At 36.8% G+C, this 23,260-nt stretch overlaps 1 protein-coding gene across 3 annotated transcripts in view; it reads left to right on the forward strand.

The window, feature by feature from the left end:
• Positions 1 to 23,260, forward strand: part of ESF1 (ESF1 nucleolar pre-rRNA processing protein homolog) — a 67,595-nt gene that overhangs the window by 33,018 nt on the left and 11,317 nt on the right. For all 3 annotated transcript variants that reach the window (XM_045981127.1, XM_045981129.1, XM_045981126.1), the window contains exons 10-11: positions 13,401 to 13,522; positions 16,889 to 16,976. In XM_045981127.1, coding sequence (XP_045837083.1) covers positions 13,401 to 13,522; positions 16,889 to 16,976 — 210 coding nt within the window. The remainder of the gene's footprint in view (positions 1 to 13,400; positions 13,523 to 16,888; positions 16,977 to 23,260) is intronic.

Raw genomic sequence — 23,260 nt, forward strand, 5'->3', positions numbered from 1 at the left:
ATTTTTTGTTGCAATAAAATACATATACATTTATCATCCTAAGCATTTTTCAAGTGTGCACAGTTCAGTGGTGTTAAGTATATTTATGTTGCTCTGCAGCTATTACCGCCATCATCTCCAGAACTGCTTTTCATCTTTGCAAAACTGAATCTATATCCAGTAACTCTTCATTCCCCCTTTCCCTTGCCCCTGGCAACCACCATTCAACTTTCTGTATCTATGATTTTGACCACACTAAGTACCTTATAAGTGGAATCGTACAATATTTATCTTTTTGTGATCGGCTTACTTCAGTTAGTGTAACGTCTTCAAGGTTCATCCGTGTTGTAACATGTCAGAATTTCTGTCCTTTTTCAAATCTGAATAATATACACACCACATGTTGCTTATCCATTTATCCATTGATGGTCACTTGGGCTGCTTTCATATTTTAACTATACATTACCTAACTATACATTATTACCTTTTCTACAAGCAGACATAATTGAGGGGTACCTGGGTGACTCAGTCGTTAAGTGTCTGCCTTCGCCTCAGGTCATGATCCTAGGGTTCTGGGATTGAGCCCCACATTGGCTCCCTGCTCAGTGGGAAGCCTACTTTTCCCTCTCCTATTCCTCCTGCTTGTGTTCCCTCTTTTGCTGTCTTTCTCTCACTATCAAATATATAAATAAAAATCAGTGGGTTAAGCCGCTGCCTTCGGCTCAGGTCATGATCTCAGGGTCCTGGGATCAAGTCCCACATCGGGCTCTCTGCTCAGCAGGGAGCCTGCTTCCCTCTCTCTCTCTCTCTCTCTCTCTGCCTGCCTCTCTGCCAACTTGTGATCTCTCTCTGCCAAATAAATAAATGAAATCTTTAAAAAAAAAAAAAAAAAAAAAAAAAAAAAAACCTTTAAAAAAAAAAAAAATTATTAGAAAAAAAAAACCAAGCGGACATAATTGAATAGACCCCCATTTTGAGTTCTCCTTTTTAAATTTCATTTCTCGTACTTATTTCTACATGTTTCTAAATAGTCTTTATAATCATTATGCCTGCATCACTTTCCATTGTGTTTCTGATTTATAAATTATGGAATACTTCCATTACATGTTTTAGGCTCTTTCTAATGTTTTGCTATGTGGATAACATAACCTTATATTGGATTTTCTTAGTGTAAATTCCTAATAGAACATCTTCGGGTCTCTTATCATATATCTTGAAATAGTTCTCTTAATTTATGGTGCTAACTGGGAAACATTTTTTAATTTATCAAGGTGCCTCAGAAATGCTGATAATGGGTGCCTGGGTGGCTCAATTGGTTAGGTGTCCGACTCTCGGTATCAGCTCAGGTCATGATCTCAAGGTTCATGAGATTGAGTACTTCATTGGGCTCCACACTCCTCATGGAGTCCGCTTGAAGATTTTCTCCCTCTGCCTCTCCCCCTGCTCCTGCATATGTACATTTTTTTCTGTCTCTCTCTCTTTCCCAAATAAATAAATTACAGATAATATGTTTAAATTTAAAGAAAAGAAAAAGCGGGGCACCTGAGTGACTCAGTGGGTTAGCTTCTGCCTTCGGCTTGGGTCATGATCACAGGGTCCTGGGATCCAGCCCCACATCGGGCTCTCTGCTTGGCAGGAAGCCTGTTTCCCCCTCGTGATCTCTGTCAAATAAAGAAATAAAATTTTACAAAAAAAGTGCTGGTAACATTTTGCACAAAATCAAATCTAGCTTCTACAATAGGTTCAAGTTTTGAAGCCACATAAAGGAAAGGGCTTAAGTACTTTCTGCAGATCTTTGGTTTGATGCAAAACTTAATCCCATTGGGAGACCATATGCCATATCCTTGTTTTCTGAAACATTTGCCAGCCTTTCTCAGTGCCCTTTGGTTAGACCATTGTAGACAAATGTTCACTGACTATAATGCAATGATAATTTTCAGTTATGAGGTCCAGGACAAAGCCAGTGAAATGTCTGTGGCTTGAACTGGTGGCTAGGCAGGCCGAATCTGCCGACTTCACGTGGGAAGGACTCTGTGTTATTCATTTCATATTGATATCGTTTTCCTGATGTAATATATTAGAAAAAGAGGTTGTAGGGTTACTTTCCTCCATTAGGATAATCTTCATTGAGGGTGGGTGGGATAGCACTCATCAAATGAACTGTCAAGATACAGATCCTTAGCTTAACCTACTCACTCAGTGACATGGAAAACCTGTATCTGTAAAATTATTTGGCATAGCTTAGAAGAGCCTGATCCTATGTATGCCAAAAGATGAGTGCCAATAATTTGACTTGGGTGAGTTCCCTTCGGTGTTTGGTATAATATGCCTTAGTGGTAAGTTGGAGCATGTACTTTGAAAGCATATGTTTCCCTAAGAATTGGCTTGCGTGAAATAGGGAATTCTGTCTGCAAAGGACTTAATAAAGATTTTGCTAAGCATTTCAGCTCAGATTGTCATAAAATACATTTCATTTTAGATTCCCATTGCTCCCTTCTGTAGAAGTATAAGGAGATGTTAAAATATTTTTAAAGCAGTTTATTTGGATGCATAATTTTGATTCAGAAGAATTACATTTTTAAATGCTCATTAGGGGTGGGAGGAGACATTTGCACCTATCAGATGCCTGTGCTCTATCAGAAACTGTGCTCTGTGCTTTGCAAAAAATTTACATTAAACTCTTCCAACAATTTTGTAAAGTGATTATTAAAGCCACTGTACAGTAGAAAAAACTGAGGCACAGATTTACTCAAGATCACACAGCTAGGAACTAGAAGAACTGTAATTCAAACCTTGATGTGTCTGACTTCTGTACCCGTTAGAGTATTTTCCCTGGATTACTAATTGAATTTGGGTCCAGTATCTTCATTTAGTGCTTTTCTCAATCTGCATGTGTTTACTGTTATGTGCACAAAGACACACAAAGACGTTCAGTGAGTTTTACTTGAGAATTTGGATAAATTTTATAAAAAAACCAGTAAGCACTTACCAGGGATGGACCAGTATGTGCTATTACAGACTTCTCAGGGTGTGGGAACATTTTGGTCTCCAGCCAGTGTCACCTATGTGACAATGTCAGAGAGGGCTGTCTTGTGATTAATAAGCTGTTCTGGAGCTTAACAAACAAACAGAAAAGGCAAGACATTTTGCCAGTGTTGAACACTGCAGGCTTCTGGAGGCGTACATGTTAATAGTTGGTATTCTAAGATTCTATCTTGGGACCTGAGACTGCTTGGCTTGTTACAGATTTCAGGCAGAGGAAACAATAAATGCAAAGACCTTGAGTGGGGAGCATTTCCGATTTGTCTAAGAGCATTTAAGAAGCAGCAGTGGCTGAAGCAGAATGGGCCAGGGAATGGACAGTAGTAGAAGATGAGGGCAGAGAGGTGGCCAAATCACAGAGGGTTTTGAGACCTCTGAATGGACGTTAGCTTTTACTGTAAATGAAATGAGAAGTGGAAGGATATGACCAGACTTAAGGACTTGCTCAAGTATTTGCCTAATTACTAATGAGGAAGAACATTTCTTTTTATTTCCTTATCTGTGAAATACCTGTTTACTCTTTTGACCATTTTTATGTAGTATTCTTTGTTTTAGTGATTCATAGAAGTTCTTCAGATATTCTGGACTGGTGTCTATCAGTCATATATTTTACAAATGTTCTTTTTACTCTTTTTACTCTTTATACTATCATCTGAAGAACAAACATGGTGTAGTCAACTTCATTAAACTTGTTCCTTTATTCTATTGTACCTTTGGTTCATATAATTAAATTAATTATAATCCTTGGATTAGGACACTTGGCCCTTTTATTTATTTATTTTTAGTAATTAATAAGTGAACCCACAACAAAAGCTAGAACCGTACAGTAGCTTACATTTATCCTTTTGATCTCCCTTACTTCTCCATACCTGTTATAACCATTATCCAGATTTCAGTATTCACTCCATTGTATATTTATCATCTCATTTATAAGTTTTCCTAAAAAGCATGAGTGCATGAAAAGGAATAAGGTGTACTGATGTATGCTGCAAAGTGGATGAACCTTGAATTTTCATGCTAAGTAAAGGAAGTCAATTACAAAAGACCAAGTATTTTATATGAAATATCCAGAGTAAGAAAATTTAGAGAAAGGAAGTAGATTGTTGGTTGCTGGGGAGAGAGATAAGAGTGTCTTTTTGAGGAAATACAAATGTTCTAAAATTGACTAGTGATGGTTGCACATACTTGAGACTATATTAAAAACTATTAAATTGTATAAATTAAAGCTGTTAACTTTGTTCACATTGGGGAAACAGGTGTGGGTTTTAGATACTTAAAAAATCTTTGGAGACTGATTTTTTTTTTTTCACTCAACATTATATTGCTAAGATTTATCCGTATTTTGTGTAACTGTAGCTCATTCGAGTGTGTATACCACAGTGTATATCCGTTCTCCTGTTGGATATGCATCTGGGATGTTCTTTACTGTGATGAATCATGCTGTTATGAACATTTCTGTGCATCTTCTGGTAGGTGTTTAAGTTTTTCTGGATATTTATCAAGGAGTATAATTGCTGGGTCATAGGGTATGTGAATGTTTAACTTTACAAGATGAAATACTAAATTCTTTTGTGTTGGTATTAGTTACATTCCTGCCAGCAGTGCTTGGTTTGCATTTCTCTTTTCCCTAATGTAATTAAGTATCTCTTCATATATGTATTGGCCATATGTTTCCTCCTCAGTGAAATACTTATAGATGTCTTTTGGCTATTTTTCTGTTATGTTGTTTATGCTTTTTATGCTGACTTTTAGGAGTTCTTTATTTATTTTTATCCTTTGTCTTTTATAGGATAGTAAATATCTTCTATATGAAACTGTTCCCCACCTCAACCATTGCCACACATACTCTCTTGGATGTTTATCTAATGAATACAAGTTCTTGATTTTAATATTGTTAAACCAATCTTTTCTTCTATAATTAGTGATTTTTTAAAAGATTTTATTTATTTTATTTGACACAGGGAGAGAGAGAGAGAGAGAGCAAGCAGGAGCACAAGCAGGGAGAGCGCCATAGGGAGAGGGAGAAGCAGACTCCCTGCAGAGCAGGGAGCCTGATGTGGGGCTCAGTCCCAAGACCCTGGGCTCGTGACCTGAGCCGAAGGCAGATGCTTAACTGACTGAGCCACCCAGGTGCCCTATAATTAGTGATTTCTGTGTTTCATGTACAAAATCCTTTTCAATACAGATAAGACTGATACTCATCTTTATTTTCTACTGAAGGTAGAAAGTTTTGTTTTTGACATTGAAGTCTTTGATTCATTAGGAATTGATTTTTTTATATGATATAAGGTAGACATCCAATTTCATCTTCTTCTACATGGACTTTTTTATCCTGTTCCATTTATTGAATAATCTCTCACTTCAGTAATCTGACATGTCACCTCTGTCATGTACCAAAGTTTCAAAACTGCATGGATCTGTTGCTTGGCTTTCTGTTTTATTAGTTAGTCTGTCTATCCCTGGACCCATATCATACTTCTTAAACTGGATAAAAGAGCACTAATGACCGTCAAAAATATCCCACCCCCTCCCAGAACAATTGGTTGAGGGCTCTTTGAAGAAAACAAGCTCCAACAACAGCAAACCATTTGCAAGTGCTGTAGTTTGCAATATCTTCTGGGAAGAGCCGAGTTTCAGTTAGAGCAAGAAGATGAAGAAAATGTTCAGAGATATAATAATTGAGTTTTTACTGATAAGGCACTATGAATTCTGGAGAATTTAGTGGTAGAGAGTTGGAGGGGAAGAGAAATAGTGGCAGAAGAGTGGATGTGTAGTTAACCTCTGAGGATAAAAACATGGGAGATTAGGAGGAACCTGGTGTTAGGGCTTTTTGTGGTAACCGAAATGAATACAGATAAAAGGCCACAGAGTTTGTTTCTTGTAGGTGTAAGGCAGATTTTGGTGGTGAGGCTTGAGTGTTGAGGATTAGGGAGGGAAAGGTATCTGCTGTTGCCGTGAATGCGCCAAGCTAATCACCGTCTTAACCCCTTTCTGGGGACAGGCAAATTTACTGTGAGCTCACAATGGTCCCCCTTGACTCCTGTTGACAGTTACAGGTGAGGAAACCAATATAACTAAAGAACACACTTGCCTTGCTCCACAATGCTGGTTTTTTGTCCCCGGATTTTAAAATACTTTAATGTTCTAGAGTTTCATTATGGTTTATCTAGGTCATAGTTTTGCTTGGTAGCTTCAGTCTTGTGTAGAGGTAATTGGATACCCAGAATCTTAAAGATTAGTACCTTTCATCAGTTTTAAAAACTTCTGTCATTTTCTCTTAAAATATTACCTTTTCCTCGTGTTCTCTCTTTTTGCCTTCTGGAAATTCTGTTTGATATATGTGGTACCTTCTCATTCTATATCTCATAACTCACATGTTCCATACCTTTTTTTGTTGTTGTTGTTCTATACCTTTGAGCCTATGTATTATGCTATGTAATTTCTTAAATTTGTCTTTCAGTTCATTAATTTTTTCTTTAATTCTTACAGGCTGTTGTTTAACTTGGCTGCTGACTGTATTATTTCAGTTATATGTTTTATTTGAGGAAGTTTTTTTTTTCTTTTCCAAATCTGTCACATACTTTTGATGATTTTATCTTTTAATTTTCTTGCTTTTTTTAATGTGCTGATTTTTTATTCTGTATCTGATTATTCCAAAATCTTTAGTTTTTATAGACCTGGCTTTTGTATTTTGTTTCTCCTTATTCTGGTTTGTATTGAATTTTTTTGGTGATCTCATTGTTCTTGGATCTTTTTTCACCTATGGGAATTCTCAGAGGCTTGGGTCAAAAGTACTGAATTTTAGAGAGTGCTTGAGAGAGTATTTGCCAGATGCCTAACAGCACTTCCAATTCAAGACCAATTGAAACCAAATTTTTGGTTTGGGGTATTTGGGGCCACATAGTGTGAATTCTAGCCACAAACCCATGGATTTGTGACCTTGTGGTTATAAATTTTCGGGGGGGCGGGGAGCGTGTTTTTACTTCCCTTGTTCTGCTCAAAGCCAAAGCCCAGAAAGGCAAGTATTCTAAGATTTTGGAGGAAGGGCAGCACCACTGAAGGCACCCTTAAGGATCCTGGCTTCGTGGTAGTGGTATCAGTGGGACTTTCCACCATAATCAGGCTCCAAACTTTGTATCCTGCCCTCCTTGGCTAGCAGCCCATTAAAATCCAAGATCCATCCTGGACCCTAGTGGAATAGGGTATGTCTCCAAGGGAAAGTCCTTGCTTCTGAGCTAGTTTAACAGTTCTGATTGAGTTTTCTTATTGTTTCCTTACATCTTAGCCATTTGCTGAAAAGTTTTATATTTACTTTCTACCTTGTCTGTAAACATTAATGTGTAAAAAATAACAGAAGAAAAGGCAGTTTGTCATTCCTCTTTGCCATAAATTAAATAGCTGAATGGCTTCACCAAACTCAGCCAGAATTTTACTCTGTTATTATTATGACAGGTTGTTATTATGTACATTGTGATTACAAACTATTTGAAAAGCAAACAAAAATAAAATATAAATAATTACAAATACAGAAAACAGTAGCTCCCTAAATGAGGCCCAAATGTCTTGTATTTGAAGTCAGTTTAAGAACATTGAATTCTAAGAAGCAGGGACACCTTGGTTCACAGTAAACTGAAAATATTTACAAATGGAAGGTATCACTCTGAAGGAGGGTAAAAGATTTAGAAGAGGTTAGAGTATAAGCTCAAATTCAAGACAAATGTGAAACAGTTGCTACCCACTGAAATAGCTTTTAGATAATCAGCAACAGCAAAAAGCATTAACATTTATTCATTCGGTACCTCCTTGAGAGGTATCTTCTGTGGATACCTGATTGAATGTTTTGGGAGATAACAAATTAAATGTTATGTGAGAAACCATTTCTAGTCTACGTAGCTTGCCTATGTCCTCTTATCATTATCATCTTTATTAAAGATGTCTGTGTTGTTTCCATATAGTAGGCATAATAGTATACTAACAGTATTAAGTGAATAAGAAGAGCATTTTTGGTTTTGGCTGACTGGTAATTTTTACTGTTTATTGTTGTTCCCCAAACTAGTTGTTATTTTACTTCTTTAATTTCATGAATTGTTGCCCTTTGTCCATAAGGTTGGCAACAAATTTGACTTGTTTATCCTTTCATTTGTTAACAGACATTTACTAGGCTAGGCCCTCCACTGCCACTGGGGTGAATCTCACTTGGACTAGTAGGGAGACAGGCTATGAATGGCCTCTCCCCTCATGGAGCTTGCAAGCTAATAAAGGAGATAGCTATTAAGAATAATTTTTAAAATCACACAAATTATGAAGTTGCCGCTGTGATAAATGGTACAGGATAAAAAAATACAGTACTGTAAGAATTTGAAAGGGATTTACAGAAGTTAAAAATAAGAAAGAATGGACCAAATTCTGAACATGTTCTGAACAATTTCTGGTTCTGAACAAGTCTTGAACCAAGTTCAAAACATTTCAAATCTTCATCTTTCTCATCATAAAGATGGATAGTTTGACTTAACCAGTATGCTTTGAGGATATCCTAAGTACATAATCATTTGATTACCGTAGAGGGAAAAAATGCCACTGGTGAAGATCACCATTACTCAAAGGGAACAAATATTCCTGTGACCTCTATTATATAAGTAACTGTGTTCTTCCCTCTCCCCACACTATTGAGGATAACTGGCCAGTCTGAAGGGGTGCCTTTGATGTCAGTGTTCTTAGGACATGGTTGGTGGTTTTCCTTTAAAACCCTTATACACAGAGTGAATTCCAAGTTGGGAGTTCCCTTGCAGTGGTGGTGGTGGTGGAGGTAGTTACATTTTAAAAGCTGCTTTTGGAATTGAGTGTTAACACTGTTTGATTTAAACATACAACCATAAATAAAGATAGAGCCATAAGTGTTCATAAATATTCTCAGTGGATCCCAAGTCCTCACTTAAATAAAAGTGCTAGTTTCAGCTTATATCAGAAATCTTACATGCATTTTGTTTTTATAAACAAAACCAACTATAGTACCTAATTGAGTTAATTTAAGTTATTCATGTCCTACCTTTGTAGGATATAAATATCCAGTAGACTCTTATATAAGTAGGATATAGCACTGTTACCCTTCAATGTGTCTTAATGAGGGTGTTATAGAATTTGGGGTGAGACTTTCCAAATATTTCATATTAGTAAGGTCAGGAGAAATGTATACTTTTGTTTTAGTGGATTTTGAAAGCATATTTAAAGTATTTTTGTACGTATGCAAATTGCCAAAATAATTCTGAATGGATTCTGCTTAAATTATTGTCATAATTGAGTCATCTGTGTTCATGGTTGACTTTGAAAGAGTTTTCTACCCCTTATTTGTAGGATTATTGATGTTATTTTTAACTAATTCAGCAGTCTTTGGCTATATACTTAAAATTTTTAAAAACAAATTGTGCAGAACTAAAAACAGCTATAATGAAGTTGTTTTTTAGTCACATAGTGGCTGCTCTCAAATGAGGCTGAAACTGTCTGAAGAATGTTCTTGTGCATATGCCAAGAGACTTCTGGAATGGACATATTTTTTAAGAACCAGAACATAAACAACTGTGATCTGTGGCAAGAGATTTAAATGACCTCATGATGACAATGAGAACAAAGCATTTTTAAGTTATCATGGTGTTGTGTTAATTCACTGCAATGTGTTTGTCATTCTACTTAATACACATTTGGTGTGTTTAAGTGAGAGCCAGGCAAAAAATTTCAGACTGTATTTAATTGAAGATAACTATTTCTTTGTTGTTATAAACAAGCTAAACACCAAAAAAATTATATTTTCTGAGAATGATATTTCATGAATTATTCTAGAGCTGTAGGTCTGTTAACGCACATGCGGGAGCATACACACACACACACACATATCCCACTTTGAGATGAAGGTCATTTGTATTTATATCTTAAATTTGATTCATTTTCTGTTGGGGAGAGTATGTTCCAAACTTGCAAGATCAAACAGTTGGCTTGAAATAAGAATTCTTCCTTTAAGACAGATCAATTAAGTGTTTATTAAGTACTACTATGTGTCTGGCACTATGTTGAATATCATGGAATACAAAAGAAGGTGACTTTAGCTGCCTTTGGTTTAGTTGGGAGAAAACTCGAAAGTGAAAGACATTCTATAATCAAGTACCAAATAAAATTATGCATAACTTATATGATGCAAATAATGAAATAGCCCTTTTTTTTCAGAAGTGACTTCTAGTCATTGTCTAGAACAGTGGATCTCAACTAGGGGTGATTTTGTTCCCAAGAAGACATTTGCAATATCTGGAGACTTTTTTTTTTTTTTTTTTTTAAATGACTGGGGCTGTTGGCATCTAGTGGATAGTGAAGAGATACTGATAAACTCCTTACAATGTACAGGATAATTTCTCACAACAAAGGATTATTTGGTACAAAATGACAACAGTGCTGATACGAGGAACCATGCTGCAGAATCTACAAATGTCAGTGCTAATGAGTTTTCCAGTTTTGGGAGCTGGCCTCCCATTTTCATGTAGACCTCTGCTGCCTCTGAGACCCTGAGACCCTAAGTCCTTACATAGAAATGAGCATTGAATATCCATAAGCCCCTGAACACTGTATGCAAGTTTTTTTCCAGTACTACAGTGTTTCAGGGAGAGATTCTGTATCTTTTATCAAATTCTCAAGGTATCTGTGTTCCCAAAAAAGATTAAAACACATCAAAGCAGGGGTGCCTGGGTAGTGGCTCAGTGGGTTAGGCCTCTGCCTTCGGCTCAGGTCATGATCTCAGGGTCCTGGGATCGAACCCCACATCAGGCTTTCTGCTCAGCAGGGAGTCTGCTTCCCCGCCCCCCACCCCCCGGCCTACTTGTGATCTCTCTATCTCTAAATAAATAAATAAAATCTTTAAAAAAAAAAAAGACACATCAAAGCAGTGTTCTAATTACCTGAGACAATGATACAGAACTTTCCTTAGCATCATAGTAAGTTTCAAGGATCAAAATTAAACAAAGAATACTTTTTGTTGGAAAAAAAAATGTTTAAACATATTTAGTATTTTGGAGTAATAAAATCTTAATGTTTGAGGAAATTATACTAGAATACCTTAAAGATTATTTAAATATCATATCCTTCTAATAATATAGTACTGTGCATGTAGAATTGGACTGGATTGATTGTATGCTAACCCATGGGCATAATATATAAGCCTATTATTTTGTGATTTAAAATCAACTTCTTTTGTCAGGATTTGCTGCTTTCTCCCAAGTAAGGATTCCAGTTTACATTTCCTAAACGCTGTATATCTGTTGATTCAAAGATCTGGACATCGTTTTATACTGTTCACATTTCTCTTGAAAAACAATTTAGTAAAGAGGACTGTATTTTTCTCATAAGAAACATCTTTGAATTGAGAGTTGTATTTCGGATTTAGCATTCAATAAGTCAGAGATCTTACCAGCAGCGCATCATAAAAACAAATCTACATAACCTTGAGTATGCAGATAATTTAATACTTTTCTAAGTCATAGAAATTTGAAGATGAAGTCTTGGCCTAAAAGCCAAGGAGGGGACCTTAGAGAACATCTATTCCAGCTATTTCGGGCTGTTCTTTGAGGCATAAGACCCAAAACACTACTTCTAGTTGTTACATATTTGGCCTTCTACCAAATATTTTCTTTGTTGGGGGGAAAAGGTGTATGTGGGTAGGAGGGTTACATTTCTGATCTAGACCAAACTCCTTTTGCAGATAAGAAACCTGAGGCCCAAAGCTGTTGACTGTATTCATTCACTTTATTTATTTTTTTTTAAAGATTTTATTTATTTATTTATTTATTTGGCAGAAACACAGTGTGAGAGGGAACACAAGCAGGGGGAGTGGGAGAGGGAGAAGCAGGCTTCCACTGAGAGGGAGCCTGATGTCGGGCTTGATCAAAGGACCCTGGGATTATGAACTGAGCTGAAGGCAGATGCTTAATGACTGAGCCACCCAGGCCCCTCTGTTCATTCACTTTGTACATTTCTTTATTCTGGGTCAAATCAACATTTTAGATGTATCCGGTCATAGTATAGAGATTAACCAGGAAATTACAGCCATGTGGCTTTCTTGCTGCATGTTCTTAGCAAGTTGCTGAATGCTCTTTGTCTCAGTGTACTCATCAGGAAGAAAAGGAATTATTATATCCTAAGGATTGCTTTCACCTTAGAATTTAGAGTATTATCTGAGAAGATGATCTGGATTGACCATGTCTCTCCTAAAAAACATTTTGAGGGGCACCTGGGTGGCTCAGTGGGTTAAGCCTCATCAGATCATGATCTCAGGGTCCTGGGATCAAGCCTCACATTGGGCTCTCTGCTCAGCTGGGAGCCTGCTTCCCCTTCTCTCTCTGTCTGCCTCTCTGCCTACTTGTGATCTCTCTCTCTATGTCAAATAAATAAATAAAATCTTTTTTTTTATTTGAATCATTCCATTAAGTATTATTTTTCTGAAATGAATATTATGTCATATAAATAGTGAAGCTTCCTCCTCCCCAAACCAAACTGTAATGTCCAAAAAATACTACAAAATAAAACAAACGTCTTTATTATTAAAGGTAACAACACAGTAATCACATTTCCTTTATTTTGGCAGTAGTGAGGGTCTTTAGGGACTGATGGGTCAGCCTCAGGGCTTTTTCTTTCTCACTGTCATCCAGTCCAGTTATTACATAAGCCACATAGAAACATGAATTAGGAACTGTAGAATATAAGAAATAAGGACCTTTAAAGATGAAATACAAGAACAGATAACGTTGAAAGAGGTAAACCATACAAAGTGGGATCTGACCTTGGTGGTCCTTTTGATCATAAGGATGTATCTTACAGAGTACTTGACACATGAGAATTCTTTTCTCTGGGGATGCTTCAACAAGGATTACCTTATAATCAATTTTTGTTAGTCACCTATAGTTTCCAGGGAATGCAGTCTTTTATTTGGGTAACAGAAGCAATTAGAGATAATTATGTTAAAGACCACTTATCTTTTTGCCATCAAAAATGAATTACTGGTCATATACTGAGAAGATTTTGTTCCAGGATTTTTCTTAGAGTCTCAAAGCAATTAAGTATAGAGAAATGAAATTTTAACCTAAATGAAAGACTTTTCTTCAGTGGCTTGACTATATATCAAGTTGTTGGGTTTATTTATTTTGGTCTGGTAAAGTTTATTGTTTTTTATTAAGAAATAGCTTTGATATGAGTTGATCCTATTTTACTCTGTGGAGTATTACACAATTTAGTATTGCACTTTATTTTGTTATTTTGGTAAATATATGTAAATTATCTTTTGGGGTATATTACATTTTTAATGAATGAAGATACAACATTTTTAGTTGAACTCTGTTTTTTCTTAGGTCTGAAAGAAAGTGCAGAAGAGATGGTCAAAAACAAATTGGAAGGAAAAGATAAATTGACCCCTTGGGAACAATTTTTAGAGAAGAAGAAAGAGAAAAAAAGACTAAAGAAGAAACAGAAGGTATCAATGATATTTTAAGCAAATATTTATTGAACAACAACCATGTATCACAAGGTACCAGGTCCTTGGCATCCATTATCTCATAATGTAACCACTCACTAGAATAGGCCTTGTTATCATCACAGCTGTAAGAAAGAGGAAAGGAAGAACCCAGTAGCTTAAGTGTTTTCTGCAAAGTGATGTACTGAGGTAGAAATCCTAATAAAAGCCCAGAGCCACTTTAACTACAGGGCTCTAGTATTTTACCTTTATATGCCACCAAATAAGATACATAGTTTAGTTGATACCTAGATATAAAACAGTTCAATTCTATTTGTGTTTTTGAGGAAGAAAGATACATACAGAATTTTTTACTTGAGGATATATACATACAGAATTTTAAAGATTTGTTTATTTGAGAGAGAGAGAGCACAAGCAGAAAGGGCAGAGGGAGAAGAAGAGTCTTAAGCTGCCTCCACGTAAGTGCAGAGCCCAGTACAGGGCTCGATCTCTTATCCCTGAGATCACGACCTGAGCCAAAACTAGGATCACACACTTAACCAACGGTGCCACCCAGATGCCCCTACATACAGAAATTCTTGACGAGTAAAATTTTTTTCTCTACATTTCTCAACCTGCATTTTTTACGTTTCACTATTACCATATGGATCTGTTAACCTCTTGTCATTAAATCCCTTTTATTAAGGCTATTTCCTCTGCACTAAATATTGTCTTGAAAAATCTGGTTTGACTCCCATTGTTTGAGGGTAACATCTTTTCCACAGACTCTTTAGAAATAGCAGAGACCACTTAACGATTTTTGCCACTAAAAATATCTTATCACAAATGAAGCATTCTAGCAGTACTGTTATAGCCTTAAGATAGTGTCAGTAATCACAGAATTTTGCAATTTTAGTAATCTTAAATGATTTGTTCTAGTCTAATTGTGATGCTTTATAGTTGTAGAAAAATAACTGATTTATCTCCGGCTACGCAGCTTGTTAATGACCAAGCTGAGACTGGAATCCAGATCTCTCTTACTCCAGTGTCCTTTCTACTGTACGGTATTATTTCCCTCTGTCCTACAGAAGCTTGTGCCTTTGGTACAGCTTTGACTTTCAGTGCTTGTAAAGACAGAGGGCTGCAAAACTGAATGATGGACTGGAGGGATTTTTTTATACTTCTCTATTTTAGTCAGTATTTCTGGAAATAGATAATAAAATGAGAAGGAGGATAAGAGCCCTGTCCTCATCGATAGGCTGCCTCTCTTCTTCAGGAAACAGACTGAGGGTTGCTGGGGGGTGAGGGGAAAGGGATAGGGTGGCTGGGTTATAGACATTCGGGAGAGTATGTGCTATGGGGAGTGCTGTGAATTGTGTAAGACTGATGATTCACAGACCTGTGCCCCTGAGGCAAATAATACATTATATGTTAATAAAAAAATAAAAACTAAATAAGCAATAAAATATCTTCTAAATGGGATAATTTCACAAATTATTAAGCCATCAGTTTATTGTAAAACTTACAAATGGGTCCTTTTTGGGTCAATAAAGTAGTCACTTGTGTCTAAGACCTTTAGCAACTATTCTTTTTGATTTTCATTTGCTGAGCACTTACTTCGAGCTTATCTTGTGCTTTTACTCTTTCCCTTCATTGGGCTAAGATGACTAATTTTATTACTGTTATTAAAAATACATCTGTTGAAAGCCAGTTTGTTCTAGACTCAGTGCTCTGTGCGGGATTCGTGTTAGATTCCAGCACATCCCTTCCATCCATAGGTTTTCATGTAGAGAAGAGTTTCAAGAATTTCCTTAGTGTTAAAAATACTTTTCCCCTTTTCCTCTCTGTGACTTCAGTTTTGAAATTGGGAAATTATTACTAAAGAAATCAGTACATGGTTATGGGCCAAAGTTGATATAGCTATAGTTTAGATCTAAAAGCAGTTAAAGAAATATGTGGGTAGATGTGTAGTTAGATATGTAGGTATTCCATAATCTTTGTCAGAAACATATTTTTACTGAATCTGTTGTAAGTTTGGTGAAAAATTTTTAGCTCTTGTTCTTAAAAGGAGATTAATATTGGGACATCTAGGTGGCACAGTCTGTTAAGCATTTAATTATTGGCTTTGGCTCAGGTCATGATCTCAGGGTCATGAGATCGAGCCCTCCCATCGGGCTCCTTGCTAAGCGCTGAGTCTGCTTGAGATTCCTTCTGCCCCTCTCCCTTGTGTTCTCTCTCTCTCTCTCAAATAAATAAATAAATCTTTTAAAAAAGGATAGTAATATTAAAATGAATATTCTTTAGGACTTGGTGGGTCTTCTTCAACATGCAAGGTGATGTTTAGCAATGTGCACTCTAAATATTTTTATTAAAATGACTCATTTTTTAGATTCCTCAGAATAAAACTCAATCTGGTTAGTCTGATCGTAGTTCGTATGTTCTATTTATTTTATAGGCTTGATTTTTAATTTAAATATTCTAATTTAATAGACCATCTGTTCAAATTTAATTAGGAAAAATTTAACCAACAGTTCTCCTTAAAAATAGCCAAAGGGTTTTCAGGGCGGATTACAGATGAAGCAAGATAATTATTGAAATTGGGTGTCCTTAACTGCTTTTGTATACATTTTAATTTTCATAATTAAAAAAATCACTTTCTTGGGGCGCCTGGGTGGCTCAGTGGATTGAGCCACTGCCTTCGGCTCAGGTCATGATCTCAGAGTCCTGGGATCGAGCCCCGCATCCGGCTCTCTGCTCAGCAGGGAGCCTGCTTCCTCCTCTCTCTCTGCCTGCCTCTCTGCCTACTTGTGATCTCTCTCTCTGTCAAATAAATGAATAAAATCTTAAAAAAAAAAAAATCACTTTCTTGAACCAGCAAATAAATGGTTTTAAATAATAATTTAAATGATAACCCACCATATACTACTTCAAACTATTGATAGTCACTGCAGTTTCTCAGTTTTGTGAGAGAAAAGGCCACCTACTTTTGCTGTCAGCCACATAAAAGTGTTCTTCTCTTTTGAATGTCTTTATCATTTCATTTTTGCCCCTCTAGCACTTCCTATTTTGAACTACTATTATGGATGTATGAGTCTGGTTTATGTGTCTAGCTTTTGTTTAGAGATTATAAAGTTTTTAAAGACAGAAACTATATATTTGATAGCTTTTATTTCTCCAAAAACCCTACAGTTTTCTTCATTTATTAAACATTCCATAAATATTTGTTGAACAAACAAAAGAATAACTCAGATGGGAGTTATTTTATAAACCAATCCATTTTAAAAACTGGTTTAATTCTAGATTGAACTATTTGATTTAAAAGAAATGATAGGATTTTGTTCATAGTCTTTGTAATAAACTACATATATTCCTTTATTCAACTTTAAGGCTCTTGCTGAAGAGGCCAGTGAAGATGAACTTCCCTCTGATGTTGATTTGAATGACCCATACTTTGCTGAAGAAATTGCAAAAATAGGTAAGCCAGCCCATATTTGAGTTTTCCATTGGAGTTTTTTTTTTTTTTAAAAGGTGATATGGGTAGAAACAGTATAAACTACCATTCTCTTAAAACTCCTAGAATTTGTGTAGCTCTTTTAGTGGCTTATAAGCTGTCTGTCCAATTGGGTATAAACATCTCTCAGTTTAGGAAGGGTCAGCATGCCCCTGTACAAACAAGGAGTAATTTCATTAGGAAGCTTTTGGTGATGTGATTGATGATTGATTGATTAATGGTTTACCAGGGATTCCTTTCTCAGAAATATCCTTATGGAAGGATTGATGAGAGAAAGGATGAGAGAAAAAGGAAGTCAACTTCTTGTGTGCTTTCACTGCTTTTTTATGATGCATCTATTCTAAGTCTTTGCAAAGGCTATGAAAAAGTGAACGTGAAATAAAATTATGTTCATGTGGATGTGTGTATAAATTTCATTTTTACATGGTGTTAGATAATGTGTAAAGGCTTTTCTGCTCAAATATACAAAAACATCTGTTTTATCCATTTTACATTTGTCCTGCTTCATCATTGCAGAAGAAAGGCAGCTTCCTCCTGTTTTTTCCTTGGTTCCTTGAACTGGCATTCAGTTTCCTATATCCAAGGAGCTTTGTTTCCATTGTGTATGCACTTCTCATAATTTTTTCATTCTTAACCTTTTTGGTATGTATAAATGTGTGTGGTAAGGTTCAGGCCATACTTAGACCTAAGCATTTTCCATTTGTTCTCATGCATTTTGCCTTTCCCTGATCTAAATACCACACACATGAACTCCAAAAGACTTGCTCCTGGAGCAACTCCAAGCTGACATTGTAAAGAGAAGGATTTTATGAAATTTCCCTGCTTCTTGTCCCTTGTGACTAGTGGGCCAGAATAGTTCTCAACAGGAAAGTCAAAATTGCTCAAAATTATTTCCTGGTTGTTATAGCCTTTTAGCACTGACATTTTATTGATGGAAAGGAGATCAAGATGAATAAAGTCTATTATAGAATGTCAGATTCTTAGGAATTGGAAAGGGAAATGGAAACTTAACATATTCTGCTTTTTATCATACCTGAGCGGTCATTTCTAGAAGATGATGGATTTTAGCCTTATCCTCTGATTTCAGGAAACCAAATTTATAATGGAGAAATGCAAAGCATTATAGTTTCCTTGTTCTCATTCCAAAGTGCTTCATTTGGCATGTACAATCTGGTCAGATTGTAGAACTCAGGGTAAGATTCAAAGAGTAAGTTAAACATGTTTTGATGGCTTGGGGTGATTTGTTTCCTGGAATCAGCACATTTAAATTGTGAATAAGCTTCCTCGAAAGGCAGTAGCAGAAGTTCCAAAGGAAGGTATAGATAAAATTTGTTTGCTTTCAATATACTTTTTATTTCAGAGTGTATCCTAGGAGTAATTACTTATATCTGGGCTGAAGTTTCTTTAAAGGAAAAAGAAAAACAGAAAGGCTGAGAGTTTTTTTTTTTTTTGTTGTTGTTTTTTTTTTTTTCTTTTTCCCCTTTTTATTAATTTTTTCAGCGTAACAGTATTCATTCTTTTTGCACAACACCCAGTGCTCCATGCAAAACGTGCCCTCCCCATCACCCACCACCTGTTCCCCCAACCTCCCACCCCTGACCCTTCAAAACCCTCAGGTTGTTTTTCAGAGTCCATAGTCTCTTATGGTTCGCCTCCCCTCCCCAATGTCCATAGCCCGCTCCCCCTCTCCCAATCCCACCTCCCCCCAGCAACCCCCAGTTTGTTTTGTGAGATTAAGAGTCATTTATGGTTTGTCTCCCTCCCAATCCCATCTTGTTTCATTTATTCTTCTCCTATCCCCCTACCCCCCCATGTTGCTTCTCCATGTCCTCATATCAGGGAGATCATATGATAGTTGTCTTTCTCCGATTGACTTATTTCACTAAGCATGATACGCTCTAGTTCCATCCACGTCGTCGCAAATGGCAAGATTTCATTTCTTTTGATGGCTGCATAGTATTCCATTGTGTATATATACCACATCTTCTTGATCCATTCATCTGTTGATGGACATCTAGGTTCTTTCCATAGTCTGGCTATTGTAGGCATTGCTGCTATAAACATTCGGGTACACGTGCCCCTTCGGATCACTATGTTTGTATCTTTAGGGTAAATACCCAGTAGTGCAATTGCTGGGTCATAGGGTAGTTCTATTTTCAACATTTTGAGGAACCTCCATGCTGTTTTCCAGAGTGGTTGCACCAGCTTGCATTCCCACCAACAGTGGAGGAGGGTTCCCCTTTCTCCACATCCTCTCCAGCATCTGTCATTTCCTGACTTGTTAATTTTAGCCATTCTGACTGGTGTGAGGTGATATCTCATTGTGGTTTTGATTTGTATTTCCCTGATGCCGAGTGACGTGGAGCACTTTTTCATGTGTCTGTTGGCCATCTGGATGTCTTCTTTGCAGAAATGTCTGTTCATGTCCTCTGCCCATTTCTTGATTGGATTGTTTCTTCTTTGGGTGTTGAGTTTGCTAAGTTCCTTATAGATTTTGGATACTAGCCCTTTATCTGATATGTCGTTTGCAAATATCTTCTCCCATTCTGTCAGCTGTCTTTTGGTTTTGTTAACTGTTTCCTTTGCTGTGCAAAAGCTTTTGATCTTGATGAAATCCCAATAGTTCATTTTCGCCCTTGCTTCCCTTGCCTTTGCCGTTGTTCCTAGGAAGATGTTGCTGCGGCTGAGGTCGAAGAGGTTGCTGCCTGTGTTCTCCTCAAGGATTTTGACGGATTCCTTTCTCACATTGAGGTCCTTCATCCATTTGGAGTCTATTTTCGTGTGTGGTGTAAGAAAGTGGTCCAATTTCATTTTTCTGCATGTGGCTGTCCAATTTTCCCAGCACCATTTATTGAAGAGGCTGTCTTTTTTCCATTGGACATTCTTTCCTGCTTTGTCGAAGATTAGTTGACCATAGAGTTGAGGGTCGATTTCTGGGCTCTCTATTCTGTTCCACTGGTCTATGTGTCTGTTTTTGTGCCAGTACCATGCTGTCTTGATGATGACAGCTTTGTAATAGAGCTTGAAGTCCGGAATTGTGATGCCACCAACTTTGGCTTTGTTCTTCAATATTCCTTTGGCTATTCGAGGTCTTTTCTGGTTCCATATAAATTTGAGGATTATTTGTTCCATTTCTTTGAAAAAAATGGATGGTATTTTGATAGGGATTGCATTAAATGTGTAGATTGCTTTAGGTAGCATAGACATTTTCACAATATTTATTCTTCCAATCCAGGAGCATGGAACATTTTTCCATTTTTTTGTGTCTTCCTCAATTTCTTTCATGAGTACTTTATAATTTTCTGTGTATAGATTCTTAGTCTCTTTGGTTAGGTTTATTCCTAGGTATCTTATAGTTTTGGGTACAATTGTGAATGGGATTGACTCCTTAATTTCTCTTTCTTCAGTCTTGTTGTTGGTGTACAGAAATGCAACTGATTTCTGTGCATTGATTTTATATCCTGACACTTTACTGAATTCCTGTACAAGTTCTAGCAGTTTTGGAGTGGAGTCTTTTGGGTTTTCCACATATAGTATCATATCATCTGCGAAGAGTGATAGTTTGACTTCTTCTTTACCAATTTGGATGCCTTTAATTTCTTTTTGTTGTCTGATTGCTGAGGCTAGGACTTCTAATACTATGTTGAATAGCAGTGGTGATAATGGACATCCCTGCCGTGTTCCTGACCTTAATGGAAAAGCTTTCAGTTTTTCTCCATTGAGAATGATATTTGCAGTGGGTTTTTCATAGATGGCTTTGATAATATTGAGGTATGTGCCCTCTATCCCTACACTTTGAAGAGTTTTGATCAGGAAGGGATGCTGTACTTTGTCAAATGCTTTTTCAGCATCTATTGAGAGTATCATATGGTTCTTGTTCTTTCTTTTATTAATGTGTTCTATCACATTGATTGATTTGCGGATGTTGAACCAACCCTGCAGCCCTGGAATAAATCCCACTTGATCGTGGTGAATAATCCTTTTAATGTACTGTTGAATCCTATTGGCTAGTATTTTGGCGAGAATTTTTGCGTCTGTGTTCATCAAGGATATTGGTCTGTAGTTCTCTTTTTTGGTGGGATCCTTGTCTGGTTTTGGGATCAAGGTGATGCTGGCCTCATAGAATGAGTTTGGAAGTTTTCCTTCCATTTCTATTTTTTGGAACAGTTTCAGGAGAATAGGAATGAGTTCTTCTTTAAATGTTTGGTAGAATTCCCCTGGGAAGCCGTCTGGCCCTGGGCTTTTGTTTGTTTGGAGATTTTTGATGACTGTTTCAATCTCCTTACTGGTTATGGGCCTGTTCAGGTTTTCTATTTCTTCCTGGTTCAGTTGTGGTAGTTTATATGTCTCTAGGAATGCATCCATTTCTTCCAGATTGGCCAATTTGTTGGCGTAGAGTTGCTCATAGTATGTTCTTATAATTGTCTGTATTTCTTTGGTGTTAGTTGTTATCTCTCCTCTTTCATTCATGATTTTATTGATTTGGGTCCTTTCTCTTTTCTTTTTGATGAGTCTGGCCAGGGGTTTATCAATCCTATTGATTCTTTCAAAGAACCAGCTCCTAGTTTCATTGATTTTTTCTATTGTTTTTTTGGTTTCTATTTCATTGATTTCTGCTCTGATCTTTATGATTTCTCTTCTCCTGCTGGGTTTAGGGTTTCTTTCTTGTTCTTTCTCCAGCTCCTTTACGCGTAGGGTTAGGTTGTGTACTTGAGACCTTTCTTGTTTCTTGAGAAAGGCTTGTACCGCTATATATTTTCCTCTCAGGACTGCCTTTGCTGTGTCCCACAGATTTTGAACTGTTGTGTTTTCATTATCATTTGTTTCCATGAATTTTTTCAATTCTTCTTTAATTTCCTGGTTGACCCATTCATTCTTTAGAAGGATGCTGTTTAGTCTCCATGTATTTGGGTTCTTTCCAGCTTTCGTCTTGTGATTGAGTTCTAGCTTCAGAGCATTGTGGTCTGAAAATATGCAGGGAATAATCCTAATCTTTTGATACCGGTTGAGACCTGATTTGTGACCCAGGATGTGATCTATTCTGGAGAAGGTTCCATGTGCACTAGAGAAGAATGTGTATTCTGTTGCTTTGGGATGAAATGTTCTGAATATATCTGTGATGTCCATCTGGTCCAGTTTGTCATTTAAGGCCTTTATTTCCTTGTTGATCTTTTGCTTGGATGATCTGTCCATTTCAGTGAGGGGAGTGTTCAAGTCCCCTACTATTATTGTATTATTATTGATGTGTTTCTTTGATTTTGTTATTAATTGGTTGATATAGTTGGCTGCTCCCACGTTAGGGGCATAGATATTTAAAATTGTTAGATCTTCTTGTTGGACAGACCCTTTGAGTAGGATATAGTGTCCTTCCTCATCTCTTATTATAGTCTTTGGCTTAAAATCTAATTGATCTGATATAAGGATTGCCACCCCAGCTTTCTTCTGATGCCCATTAGCATGGTAAATTGTTTTCCACCCCCTCACTTTAAATCTGGAGGTGTCTTCGCGTCTAAAATGAGTTTCTTGTAGGCAACATACTGATGGGTTTTGTTTTTTTATCCATTCTGATACCCTGTGTCTTTTGATTGGGGCATTTAGCCCATTAACATTCAGGGTAACTATTGAGAGATATGAATTTAGTGCCATTAGTAGCCTGTAAGGTGACTGTTACTGTATATTGTCTCTGTACCTTTCTGATCTATTACTTTTAGGCTCTCTCTTTGCTTAGAGGACCCCTTTCAATATTTCCTGGAGACCTGGTTTGGTGTTTGCAAATTCTTTCAGTTTTTGTTTGTCCTGGAAGATTTTGATCTCTCCTTCTATTTTCAATGATAGCCTAGCTGGATAGAGTATTCTTGGCTGCATGTTTTTCTCGTTGAGTGCTCTGAATATATCATGCCAGCTCTTCCTGGCCTGCCAGGTCTCTGTGGATAAGTCTGCCGCCAATCTAATATTTTTACCATTGTATGTTACTGATTTCTTTTCTCGGGCTGCTTTCAGGATTTTCTCTTTGTCACTAAGACTTGTAAATTTTACTATTAGGTGACGGGGTGTGGACCTATTCTTGTTGACTTTGAGGGGGGTTCTCTGCATCTCCTGGATTTTAATGCTTGTTCCCTTTGCCATATTAGGGAAATTCTCTCCAATGATTCTCTCCAATAGACCCTCTGCTCCCCTCTCTGTTTCTTCTTCTTCTGGAATCCCAATTATTCTAATGTTGTTTCGTCTTATGGTGTCACTTATCTCTC

The sequence above is a fragment of the Meles meles genome, chromosome 16 (genome assembly GCF_922984935.1).
Source record: "Meles meles chromosome 16, mMelMel3.1 paternal haplotype, whole genome shotgun sequence".
NCBI classification, from domain to species: domain Eukaryota; kingdom Metazoa; phylum Chordata; class Mammalia; order Carnivora; family Mustelidae; genus Meles; species Meles meles.